General features: G+C 37.8%; 1 protein-coding gene and 1 non-coding gene across 3 annotated transcripts in view; one reads left to right on the top strand and one right to left on the bottom strand.

The window, feature by feature from the left end:
- The window catches only part of RBM27 (RNA binding motif protein 27), an 83,209-nt gene that overhangs the window by 30,061 nt on the left and 39,991 nt on the right, over positions 1–13,157 (bottom strand). The window contains exons 9-10 of one of the 2 annotated variants that reach the window (XM_017513230.2): positions 6,227–6,391; positions 3,009–3,158 (exon numbers count right to left, since the gene is read on the bottom strand). In XM_017513230.2, the coding sequence (XP_017368719.1) occupies positions 3,009–3,158; positions 6,227–6,391 (315 nt within the window). The remainder of the gene's footprint in view (positions 1–3,008; positions 3,159–6,226; positions 6,392–13,157) is intronic. The other variant, XM_017513231.1, reaches the window with a different exon arrangement.
- Positions 10,878–10,940, top strand: LOC119468763. The gene has a single exon (XR_005197523.1). It is a non-coding gene; the product is annotated as a U7 small nuclear RNA (small nuclear RNA).

Genomic DNA, 13,157 nt, shown 5'->3' with positions numbered 1-13,157 from the left:
AAAAAAAAAAAAAAAAAAAATAGAAATCAAAACTCAAAGTTAACCTTGATGTAATAATTGGCTCAGGCATGGATGATCAATAGATTAAAAAATATATTGGTGAAAGGCTATTGGAAAATAAAATATTTATATGGTGACAAAGTATCACTCCAAAAATTATATTCACAATGGAGAGCTCTAACAATTATCACTTTATACAAGCAATCAAACTTAGCACCATTGATGGACATTATTTGCCTCCTGGTATGATTCAACAAGAAGTTGACCACATCATAAGTATAACATATTGTGGAATTATGATTTTATGTGTGGCAATAATACTGTGCTTTTATAGGACCGTCTTATTCTTAAATATAAGGTAAAGGAGTTAAAGTTTCACTATGTCTACCACTTACTTTCAAGAGATTCAACAAAAAAATGTGAGTGGAGAGATGAAAGAGAAGAGAGAGCACACAAGAGAGCATTCATGCCCAAAGGTAACAAAACATTACCGGTAAATCTAAGTGAAGGCATTCAGATGTTTGCTGTGTTACTTTTGATTTTCCATAGGTTTAACGTTGGGAAGAAAATCCAAAGCCAATACTATAAATTGGCAGAAATACTCTAAGAAACTGTCCATACAATAAATAACCTTTGAGTAGGAAGAGGTATACTGAACAAAAAGGAAACTAACACAAAACCATGCCTATCATATACTGAGTATTTTTTCCCCTAACTTTAGCAACTCCACTAAGCAAGGAATAACCTAGGCTGAATGCTGGGGTAGGGATATGGTTGGGTGTTGGTACATCTGATTTCATCTTTGTGTCAGGAAAATTATGATGTAAGGATTCATTTACTTAACATTTAGCTCTTCTACCGCTCAGCAACTATAGCAGACCTTGGGTATACACTGGTGAATAAAACAGACAAGATCCTTGCTCTTGCAGGACTTGTGTTTTCAGAAGGCTAATGAAGAAGATAGCAACTGTGATGACATAAAGCATTCTAGAATTTGACATGCCATTATGTTCTCCTTAAATAGTTTTTATTGTTACCAGCTAACATTGCCGAATGCCTTATTTTTTTAATTTAATTAAGTGTGTCATATTAAACGAAAGAGATACAGCTACGAAAGGTTAGGTGACTTGCCCAAGAAAACAAAGAAATCCTATTTTATACAAAACATTACTTCTACTTTGAATTCTAGTGCTGCCACTTAACAGCTGTGTGACCTTGGGCAAGTTCTTTAAACCTCTCTAAGCCTCAGTATTTTCACTTGTAAAAGGAGAATAAAAATAGAAATATGGGAAACAATAATATACATGAGGTTGGGAATAGTGGCTTATGCCAGTAATCCCAACACTTCCGGAGGCTGAGGTGAGCAGATTACCTGAGGTCAGGAGTTCAAGACCAGCCTGACCAATATGGTGAAACCCTGTCTGTACTAAAAATACAAAAATTAGCCAGGCTGTGGTGGCACACACACTTGTAATCCCAGCTACTCAGGCAGCTGAGGCAGGTCAATTGCTTGAACCCAGAAGGTGGAGATTGCAGTGAGCCTAGATTGCACCACTGCACTCCAGCCTGGGCAACAGAGGAGACTCTGTCTCTCAAAAAAATAAATAAATAAAAATACACACACACATACACATACACATACACACACACACACACGTATTCTTATAGTGTTATTAATGGCAGTAAGGAAGAATTAATAAAACTAGGATAGAAAGAACAGGAAAATGGTAGGCTGGGCACAGTGGCTCACGCCTGTAATCCCAGCACTTTCAGAGGCCAAGATGGGCAGATCACCTGAGGTCAGGAGTTCAAGACCAGCCTGGCCAACATGGTGAAATCCCATCTCTACTAAAAATACAAAAATCAGCTGGGTGTAGTGACACGCGCTTATAATCTCGGCTACTTGGGAGGCAGAGGCAGGAGAATCACTTGAATCCGGGAGGCGGAGGTTGCAGTGAGGCAGGATGGAGCCACTGCACTCCAACCTAGGAAACAGAGCCAGAATCTGTTTCAGGAAAAGTAAGGAAAGAATAAAGGAAAGGAGAAAGGAAAGAGGAAAGGAAAGGAACAGGGAAAGGAAAGGAGGAAGGGGGAAGAAGGGAGAAGGAGGGGGAAGAAGGGAGAAGGGGGAAGACGGGGAAAGAAGAGGGAAGAAGGGGAAGAAGGAGGAAGAAGGGGAAAGAAGGAAGAAGAAGGGGGAAGAAGGGGGAGGAAGGGGAAAGGGGGAAGGGGAGGAGGGAAGGATGAGGGAAAGGGGAAGGAAAGGAAAAAAAGGAAAATGTTTGCCATATGATTAATCAAAAAAATATTGTCAGTGTAGTCCATGGCCAGTCACTCATATTGAAATTACATACTGGAAATCTGTAATAGTTAAAAAAAAAAAAAAAAATAGAATCTCATCAAACTAACCATCATTAACCAAACTTTTTAGTGGGGGAGTAGGTAGGAGGTTATCAGCCATATTAAAGGTAAATGCTTGCATTTAATCTTGGTTTTGTTTCATTTTTTTTAAGGTTTATTCCTAAGCTCTGTAAAGGTCCTAACTTAAAGATGTAATCACTGGTGTTAAAAATTATCAAATGATAATTGTAATGTTTTAGATTCTCACTATTATTAGTGTGATGCATAGCTCTCAGGATACAAAGTAGACCCTTTAATGATCAGTTCTTTGAGGGAGAGGATCAGTAATTTTGTATTTCTATACATAAATTCTAACACAGTGCCTAGCAACAAAACTAAAACAGCCTAAAGTCATACTCAAAAAAAAACAATTAATATTAGTATGATCTGCATTTAAAAACAAACATATTCTCACTATAGCTTTAAAACAAAATTTAGAGATAAAGTTATTTAAAAACATCTGAGATTAATATATAGCACCCTTCAAAGAGATGATATGTAAGTAACCTGAACCTTAATTTCCTCAAGTGAGGCCAGAAATGCAAATGTAATAACTATATTCAACTATTGCGTAACACAGCATCAGAAAAAGTTCAAGCCATTCTCACCTCTTGGATTTACATCCATATCTCCAGATGTTAGGCCAATCAGATTGGGGCGCTGTGTCTGTGTTCTTGAAAAGAACTGTCTGTACTGAGATCTACCAGAACTAGTAATACTAGGAGCTTCTGGGTTGTAACCATCTGGTTCATATGCATCTGAGGGAAAACAAAGCAACAAAACACTTAGCAAATCAGAGAGCGGTTAAACCATCTCTCATTGTTAAAAAATAAACAACTGCTTAAAAAACATACATTCACCAAAAAATATAAATACATCAGCCTACAGTCACCTCTCAGTATCTGTGAAGGACTGGTTCCAGGACCCTCCCACAGATATCAAAATCTACAAATGTTCAAGTCTCTTATATAAAATAGGGTGGTATTTGCATATAACCTAGGCACATCTTCTTATATACTATAAATCATCTCTATGTTAATTGTAATACCTAATATAAATGCTATGTAAATAGTTGTTATGGATATTGTTTTTAAAACTTGCATTATTAATTACTGTATTGTTATTTTTTATTGGTTTTCTTCCTGAATATTTTTGATCTATGGTTGGTTGAATCTGCAGATGTGGAACCTGAGGTGAAGGGATGACTCTATTTCTCTTTGTGTTACAGTATCTAGACACACCTTTTGAAAGTGAAAAAAAAAATGCTCCTATTACAGGACATAGATACATACGCCCATTATTAAATACTGGTATTTTCAGATTCATTCACCTACTCATTTCTACCCTATATATTCATCGCCTAATCCAAATGTGAATGCACACTTTTTTTTTTTTATTTAAAAAAAATGGAGATGGGGTCTCGCTATCTTGCCCAGGCTAGTCTTCAACTCCTGAGCTTAAGCCATCTGCCCACCTCAGCCTCCCAAATTGCTGGCATTACGGGTGTGAATCATCATGCCCAGACCAATGCACATTTGTTAATACAAATTTTCATGTACACAAACACCATAAGTGAAGGTTTGGGTTTTCTCTGTTATCTATCGTATCTCCAATTTCCAGGTACCTTTTTAATTAAAGAGAAAAGAAAAACCAAACTATTCATTTGGTTATCTGCACTTTTTCAAATTAGGGAGACAACAGCTGGTTTCACACATAAACCATATTTCAAATAAAACAGCGCATGCACACGCGCACATGCACACGCGCACATGCACACACATATAATCAGTAACTTCTATGATTTAGAGTATAGAAGTGATTCAGAATATAAGATGAGCAAATTATCCTCATTTAGGGGATCTTCCTGGCCACTACAGGCATTTGAGTCAACAGCCACTAAACAGCACAACTAGGATTCAGAAGTCCTCAATCCAGAAAATTTCTCACTCCCAATCCTTTTAGATTAAACCTCTCCCATGAATATTGTGCTTCTCTTAACTTCAGATTCACAAGCGAACTTCCTTCTTGCACAAAACAACCACAAACTACGATGAGGCTAAAATAATAAATAAAATTCTATTAAAGCACCGGTGATTCTGAGATATGTAATATAAGAACTAGAGGCTGGATGCGGTGGCTCATGCCTGTAATCCCAACACTTTGGGAGGCTGAGGCAGACAGATCACGAAGTCAGGAGATCGAGATCACCCTGGCCAACATGGTGAAACCCCATCTCTACTAAAATACAAAAAATTAGCCAGGCATGGTGGTGCACGCCTGCAGTCCCAGTATTCATTAGGCTGAAGCAGGGGAATTGCTTGAACCTAGGAGGCAGAGGTTGCAGTGACCCAAGATTGTTCCACTGCATTCCAGCCTGGTGACAGAGAAAGACTCCGTCTCAAAAAATAAATAAATAAAGAACTAGAACTGCTGCCCGACATTCCTTCTCCATTTTCCTCCTTTCTTCGGGTTTTGAAAACAGCTCATGGAATTACACAAAAAAGGCATCACTAGATTAAGAACCTTCTCCCTCTAATAAAATGTTAAATGATGTTGAAAATTAATCATTCCGGTCATTTGTATTGGCCTCCTCAGAGAAGGATGGCACAGAAAATTTAATAAATTATTATCACAAAGACATTCCTATTAGAGATTTTGTATTTCATTACTAAGGCTTGCATTCAGTCTCCAAGTTTCCTGATGATGATTAATTTTGCCTCAGTGGTTACAGCGCTATGCTTTTAGTTATCTGCCAAAGAGTATTTTTGGGGCTTCATATTTAATTATTTTAGCTTTTGTTCTAACAAAATAATTTATAATTTTTTTGTTTCTTGAAGACAACTAAAGACAGTATTTAATCATGAGCATTCCCTCCTGATGGGAACACACTGTAATGATATGCCTAGCTTAAAAGTAAATCTAACAGAGTTGCTTATTAAATTTCAATGTGTTTAAGGATGATACAGTTTGAAACTGATATGTAAAATAACAGCTTCCCTGGTTATGCCAACTCTAAAAATTACATGCAATATAACATACAAAATAAATGCTGCTTTATCTTTAAAAAAAAAAAAAGATTAGCAAATTATGGTTAAAAAGTTTTCAGTTACCATTTGATACTATTGACAGAAAATCTCCTACAATTAAGACTGCAGAAAGTTTTAAAGAAATTACATAATCAAATGACCTTGTGCTATAAATCCTGGGAATACACAGAACACCAATTAACTTAAAAGTCCTTTAGTTAATGATGATGAACTAAGATCTAAAGGCAAAGTGAGAAAGGGTTAAAAACCCCTCATGAGACACCCACAAAGCACTCCACAGATCTTTCAAAATACATATGTCAAAAGGAGAAAAGAGTTTTTCAGAAGTTTTATATACATATACAAGGGGCAAAATGGCCATAATACAAGGGGCAAAAAGGAAAAAAGGACATGATCATCAAGAAACCAGATGTTTATTTTTGTTTTAAAGAAAAAATAACCTAGTTTATTACAATGTATAACTAATTAGAAAACATTCAGGTAGATATTATCTTCCTATCTACCTGATTAGAAATTAGCTAAATGAACCAGTATCACTTTGTTACCAAGGCACTAAAAGTAAATATAGAGGAAACCACAGATGATAGACACACATGAGGCCTAATCATCTAGCAGCCACTAGAGACAAACCAAAGCAGCAAAGGAACAGAAAATAAAACTACCTATGAGCTTTAATGGGACTTTATGACAGCAGATCAGGATGCCAGTCACCGCTTACGCTGGCCAGCTTAAGGTAAAAAAGATCAGCGAGGTGGATGGCCATCTGTAGCAAAGCTTACCTGGAACCAGAGGGGTAGGGCTGGAGACTGAGGTATGGTACCCAATGGAGGATCCCATGAGGTTTCGAGGCGGCACCAAACGAGCTGCCAACAGAGGAGGCGGTGTCCCCAACTGAAGTCGCTCAGATGTAGCAGCACCATGTTCACGAGAGTACATGGGCTGTCCTATAGAGGAAAGAATAGGAGGGCAGCTGGAAATGAGAGTCACAAGCTTCTCTTAGGTGATGATGTGCTTCCTGAGACTTTGAGCCAAAAACAGAGAAATTAAACCAACAGGAATAGAAGTACAGAAAGATGTTCCTGGGATTCTTTCTAACTCAAGGAAGAACAGACATGGAACTTGTTAGGATCCATCAAGGTATAATGAAAAGAGTAAGAATTAGGTAGTATATATAATCTCCATCTTTTATGGTCTTAAGTGGAGAAAACTACGTGCTAATTTTATCCAAAGCTGAACAGTGAACTATATCAGGTTACTAGACAAAGAAGCCCTGAGCTATTAATTATACAGAATTTTCCTATCCAATGAGATATGCAGGTATGAAAACTGTCATATCCACTAAAAAGAAAACAACCCCCTCCAACCAACTCACATAATTTCAGGTTTACACAAAGTATGCTCCCATGTCTAAGAGCAGAAAAAAAGATAAAGGCATTAAGAACAAATAAACCACTGCATGCATGCCTTCGCAAAGAATAAGAAATGTTCCATAGAAAAAATTAAGATAGTGAAAATTTGTTATCCCTGTGAACACGAGGATTACAAATATAGAGAAAGGAAAAAGGACAAAAAACAAACAAAAAAAACAGATAAGCACACCAGCACAATACTGGGCACATGAAATCATCCTGGCTATTAAGAAGCACTTTTTGAAAGAAAGCACATTTAGGATTTATATACAGACTGATGCAAGAATACAATGAAGCCAAAATCTGAAGAACAGGATTAGAAAAAGACAAGGTATCAAGAAGCAAAATCCCTTTGGGTGTCCATTTAATATCTTTTTCACTGACAACCCCATCTGAGACCTATTTGTAAGATTTAGTTAATATATATGTCCAATGTCAGACATTTACTATGTGACACAAGGCAAAATAAAGTGGATTTTGAGTTTTTTTATACCTGGTGAAATATCCTTAAAAGCTGTAAAATTCCTAAAGATTTTAAATGTACCTTAATAGGACAGGCTACAAAGTAATCACTTGATTTCACAGTAAGTCCTAAAGGGAATACAGAGATGCTAAACCTCACTACCATTTTCTTTCTGTATAAGAAGTAAAAGAGGTATCCAACAGACACCACCCATCAAAGCTGCCTTTCACAGGGTTCCACCACCCACAGTCACTCTGGGACCCAAAATCCTATCTATCTATGGCCTTGGGGTGGGTGACAATACCCCCTTTTTAATGACCTGAATCTCTGACTTACTGATTATGGAATCTGTCAAGTAGTTTTCAACTCTCCCAGTGAGGATAATTAAACATGCTCAGCTTTGAGGGCGGAAAAAAAACACAAAAGAGGAAGTAACAAATCATACTGTATAACTGTGTACTTAGCATTATCCTTACATTTTTATATTTCTAATGGATATTGGGCCTAATACTTAGGTGGAAAAAAAAATACTTAGGTGGTAGGTTGATCTATGCAGCAAACCACCATGGCACACATTTACCTATGTAACAAACTTGTACATCCTACATATGTACCCTGGAACTTAAAAGTTGATGGGAAAAAAAAAAGTACGTTTAAAAAGAATCACTTATTCATTACACTGCAAAAACAATTCAATATATTTTTTTTCTTTTTTGTTTTTGAGACAGTCTGGCTCTGTCGCCTAGGCTGGAGGGCAGTGGCGCAATATGGGCTCATGACAACCTCTAACTCCTGGGTTCAAGGAATTCTCCTGCCTCAAACTCCCGAGTAGCTGGGATTATAGGTGCCCACCACGACACCTGGCTAATTTTTTGTATTTTTAGCAGAGACAGAGTTTCACCATGTTAGCCAGGCTGGTCTCAAACTCTTGACCTCAGGTGATCTACCCACTTTGGCCTCCCCAAGTGCTGCAATTACAGGTATGAGCGACCGCGCCCAGCCTAATTTAACATATTCTCAATGAGGGGAACAAATAGTTGTAAGCACACAATCAATTGCAGAGAATTAATTGTAAAGAGTGATCTATCAGCAAAATGTAGTAGTTGTTAAAGAGAAAAATGGGGCCAGGTACAGTGGGCTCATGTCTATAATCCCAACACTTTGCGAGGCCAAGGTGGGAGGACTGCTTGAGCCCAGGAGTTCAAGACCGGCCTGAGTAAGATACTGAGACTGTCTCTACTAAATATTTTAAAAATCAGCCACGCATGGTTAGTAAAAATCAAACAGTCACTTAAAGAAAAAAATGAAAGCTTAAAGTACCCAAATGACAATTAAGTATTTTTTTGGATGAATACCTATATGTTGAAATGGACAATATCACAATCCTAGCACTTCCAGAGGCTAAAGTGGGAGGACTGCTTGAGCCCAGGAATTTGAGAACAACCTGGGCAACATAGGGAAACCTCATCTCTACAAAAAATTTAAAAATTAGCCAAGTGTGGTGACATGCACCTGTGCTCCCAGCTACTCATGAGGCTGAGGCAGGAGGATTGCTTGAGCCCAGGAGGTCAAGACTTCAGTGAGCCAAGATTGTGCCACCGTACTTGAAGCTGGGCGACAGAAAAAGATACAGTCTAAAAGAAAAACAACAACACAGCACTAAAATAATCAAGTCGGGAGTAGGTTATGGATGAAGAAAGATTAACCATATTGATTAATTGTTGAAGCCAGAAATAAGTACAAAAAGGTTCACTACATTATGTCAGTCTACTTTTATATATGTTATTTTTTAAATTTTCCAAATAATATGTTTTCTCTTTTAAATTTGAGATGAGGTCTTACTATGTTATCCAGGCTAAAGTACAGTGGCTATTCACAGGCATGATCACAGCTCAGTGCAGCTGGAACTCCTGGCCTCAAGGGAGCCTCCTGCCTCAGCCTCCAGAGGCTGTGTCGCAAGCGCACACAGCGGGCTACATAATAAAAAAATTTTTGAGATCAAATAGGTTACAGTAATGGTGAAGATCAGCCTGTCAGAATTTATAGTCATTCAGTTTTGTTTTGGTCTGGGTAGAAAGTGATTGATAACTCCAAACTGCAAACATCCCAAGTTCATGTTCCCATCTTAAATTGCTCATCTAGGTAACATACCTAATATCAATATTTTCACCTTCTTAATATTAACTCTAATCAGTTAAAGACAGTCTTTATTCAACCTAAAATTTTAGCCAGTCTGTGTAATTTTCCTGAATTTGTCTTTAAGAGTATTCACAGGAAAAAAATTTTAAGTTTTCAGTTAAAAACTCAAATCCAGAAAAACCAAAAACCCAATACTGGCCATATTTATGTGTCTTCTCTATTAGAATACAAGGTCCCTGGCACACTTGGGAAGTTCCAAGGCCTAAACAGTGCCTGATGCATAGTAGAAATCAGTCACTTAAAGAAAAAATGACAGCTTAAAGTATCCAAATGACAATTATTTCTTTGGATGAATATCTGTGTGTTGAAATGGACAACATCGCAACTAATACAACATGAATCAAGTCAAACACAAGAGGGAGAAAGCCTCTAGACCAGCAGTTCCCAAGTTTTGTGACACTAAGGACCGGTTCCAAGGAAGACAATTTTTCCACGAATGGCAGGGGTGGGTGGAGGTGGTGATTTCAGGATGAAACTCTTCCACCTCACATTATCAGGCATTAGATTCCCATAAGGAGTGCGCAACTTAGATCCTCTGCATGTGTAATTTACAATAGGGTTGGTTATCCTATGAGAGTTTGATGCCACCGTGACCCAGGTATTGGGGACCCCTGCTCTAGACAATATACAAGGACTCTATTAGACACTGACTTACTTTTCTAGCCATCAAGTCCATTATCCTAAATAGAAGTGTTGTGTATTCCACAGAATTAAATGAGCAAATCACAAATTTAGAATTATTGTGTTTGAATAATTTTATACAGTTAATAGGAAAAGTATTTTCTGAAAGATAAAGATTTATGTGAATTTATATTAAGACTGGACAGTGGCTGGGTGCAGTGGCTCACGCCTGTAATCCCAGCACTTTGGGAGTCCAAGGCGGGCATATCACGAGCTCAAGAGATCGAGACCATCCTAGCTGACATTATGAAACCCTGTCTCTACTAAAAATACAAAAATGAGCTGGGCGTGGTAGTGCACACCTGTAGTCCCAGCTACTTGGGAGGCTGAGGCAGGAGAATCACTTGAACCGGGAGGCAGAGGTTGCAGTGAGCCGACGTCATGCCACTGCACTCTGGCCTGGCAACAGAGCAAGACTCCATCTCAAAAAAAATGAAAAGATTGGACAGTTATCTTCAACCTAACAATCAGTCTCCAGAATCCAGGATGTTACCTACTACTCTTACTTTTTCACACATTTAGTACAATGAATGAACTTAGCAGTTACAAAATATTTTTACTATGCTTCTTCAAGAAGCAGAACAGACCAAAAGCGATGTAGAAAAGAGAGTATTCTTAGTAACGGTCTTGTAAAAGCCAAAGTATATGCTGAATTGGTGAGTTCAAACTTGGAGGCTGCAGTGGTATAGCTCTTTTAGATTTTGTCTAGCAAGTTCTCTGGTCTTCCACCAAGAAACCCCCATGCAAATAGGGGTCCAGATGCAATGCCTCAGGTCTGTAATCCCAGCATTCTAGGAGGCCCAGGTGAGAGGACTGCTCCAGACCGGGAGTTTGAGACCATCCTAGGCAACGCAGCAAGACTCTCTACAAAAAAAAAATTCAACATTAGCTGGGCATACTGGCATGTGCCTGCACAGTCTAGCTATTTGGGAGGCTGCAGTGGGGTGATCACTTAAGCCCAGGAGTTCAAGGCTGCAGTGAGCTAGGATCATGCCACTACACTCCACCCTTGCTCAGGGCAACAGAGCAAGACTCTATTTCTAAAAAAAAGAAAGTAAATAAATAGATGTTTTTTAAATTGGGGTAAGTTGGGCGTGGTGGCTCATGCCTATAATCCAAGCACTCTGGAAGGCTAAGGTGGGAGGATAGCTCAAGCCCAGGAGTTCAAGACCAGCCTGGGCAACACAGAAACACCTGACCTTTACAAATAATTTTTAAAAATTAGCTAGGCATGGTGGCACGTGCCTGTGGTCCCAGCTACTCAGGAGGCTGAGGTAAGAGGATTTCCAGAGCCACGGTGGCAGCTGCAGTGAGCCATAATGCTACCACACTCCAGCCTGGGCAGCACAACAAGATCCTGTCTCAAAAAGAAATAAAGGAGGGGCGTGGGTAAAATGTTTAAGTACTTCAGATGAAATAGTTGATTTTAACAGCTGATTGCTGTCTTTACACAAAATTCCAAATACAGCTAGTTATTTACTTTCATAGTCTGACATTTTAACTCAAAAAAAATAACAAAATTTCAAAGTATTTTCTATATTATAATCAATATATACATATATATATTTTAAAGATAGAGTCTTACTTCTCTCTGTTGTCCAGGCTAGAATATAATAGCACTATCTGCAGCCTTGAACTCCTGAGCTCAAGCGATCCTCCCAACCTTGGCCTCTGAATTTAAACCACTGCATCCAGCCAATATTAACTTTACCAGGAAGCATGTATATCCTATTCGGTTTTATAATCAGGTAATTCTTTTTTTTTTTTTTTTTTTGAGATGGAGTTTCGCTCGTTACCCAGGGTAGAGTGCAATGGCTCAATCTCGGCTCACCACAACCTCCACCTCCTGGGTTCAAGCAATTCTCCTGCCTCAGCCTCCCGAATAGCTGGGACTACAGGCACGAGCCACCATGCCCAGCTAATTCTTGTATTTTTAGTAGAGACAGGGTTTCACCATGTTGACCAGGATGGTCTTGATCTCTTTACCTCGTGATCCACCCACCTCAGCCTCCCAAAGTGCTGGGATTATAGGCGTGAGCCACCGCGCCTGGCCATGGTGATTATTTTTCTTCTTTTAACATCCAGTTGTTTTCTTCCAAAATAAGTAACAACTGCAGTCTAAATAAATGCTTTATTTCTGACAGAATTAGTTCCTTTGTTACCCAGGTTTTTTTTTTTTTTTTTTTTTTTTTTTTTTTTTTTTCTTTTTATTTTTTTTTTTTTTTTTTTTTTTTTAGATCTATAATAGCAAAATATACTGTACTGGGTTTTCATTTTGTGGGGTTATTTTTTAAACATATTTCTTTCCCACTATTAGATTTTTAGATTCTTAGGAGATGACCAAGCCTTATTTATCTGTATACCCAGTACTTAACATTGAGCAGATACCAATTTCTACCTTCAAAAATCCAGATTTCGTTTTTCTGTGTTTACTTTGGGTTCTTATGACATAATTTTTACAACTAAATATCATTTGATATGCATTTTTCATCTACATTTTCTGTGCTGTGAATTTTAATATTAATTTTAGTGATAATAAAATATCCATAATTTAAACCTTCCCAACTTGTTAAACTTTTCAAGACAGCTCAAGTTTTCTATTACACACTGCAGACATATATAGCTTTTTACTTCATTTGAACCAAACTTTTAAATTTTTTGAAATTACCAATTATAGTATGAGTTGAGTATCCCATATCCAAAAGGCTTGAAGCCAGAACTCTTTCAGATTTCAGATTTTTTTTAGATTTTGGAATCTCTGAATTATAGTTACTAGCTGAACATTACATATCTTAAATCCAAAATCCAAAATGCTTCAATGAGTATTTCCTTTGAGCATCATATTGGCACTCAAAAAGTTTCTAATTTTGGAACATTTCAGACTGGAAACACTTGACCTGTATTTCGATAAATAAATTTGAACAATGTGAAGGATTCAATTATCTTCATTTTTTTTTT

Source organism: Cebus imitator, unplaced genomic scaffold (assembly GCF_001604975.1).
Source record: "Cebus imitator isolate Cc_AM_T3 unplaced genomic scaffold, Cebus_imitator-1.0 Scaffold489, whole genome shotgun sequence".
NCBI lineage: Eukaryota > Metazoa > Chordata > Mammalia > Primates > Cebidae > Cebus > Cebus imitator.
The sequence above is the reverse complement of the archived record's forward strand: the minus strand, read 5'-3'. Positions and strand labels throughout refer to the sequence as shown.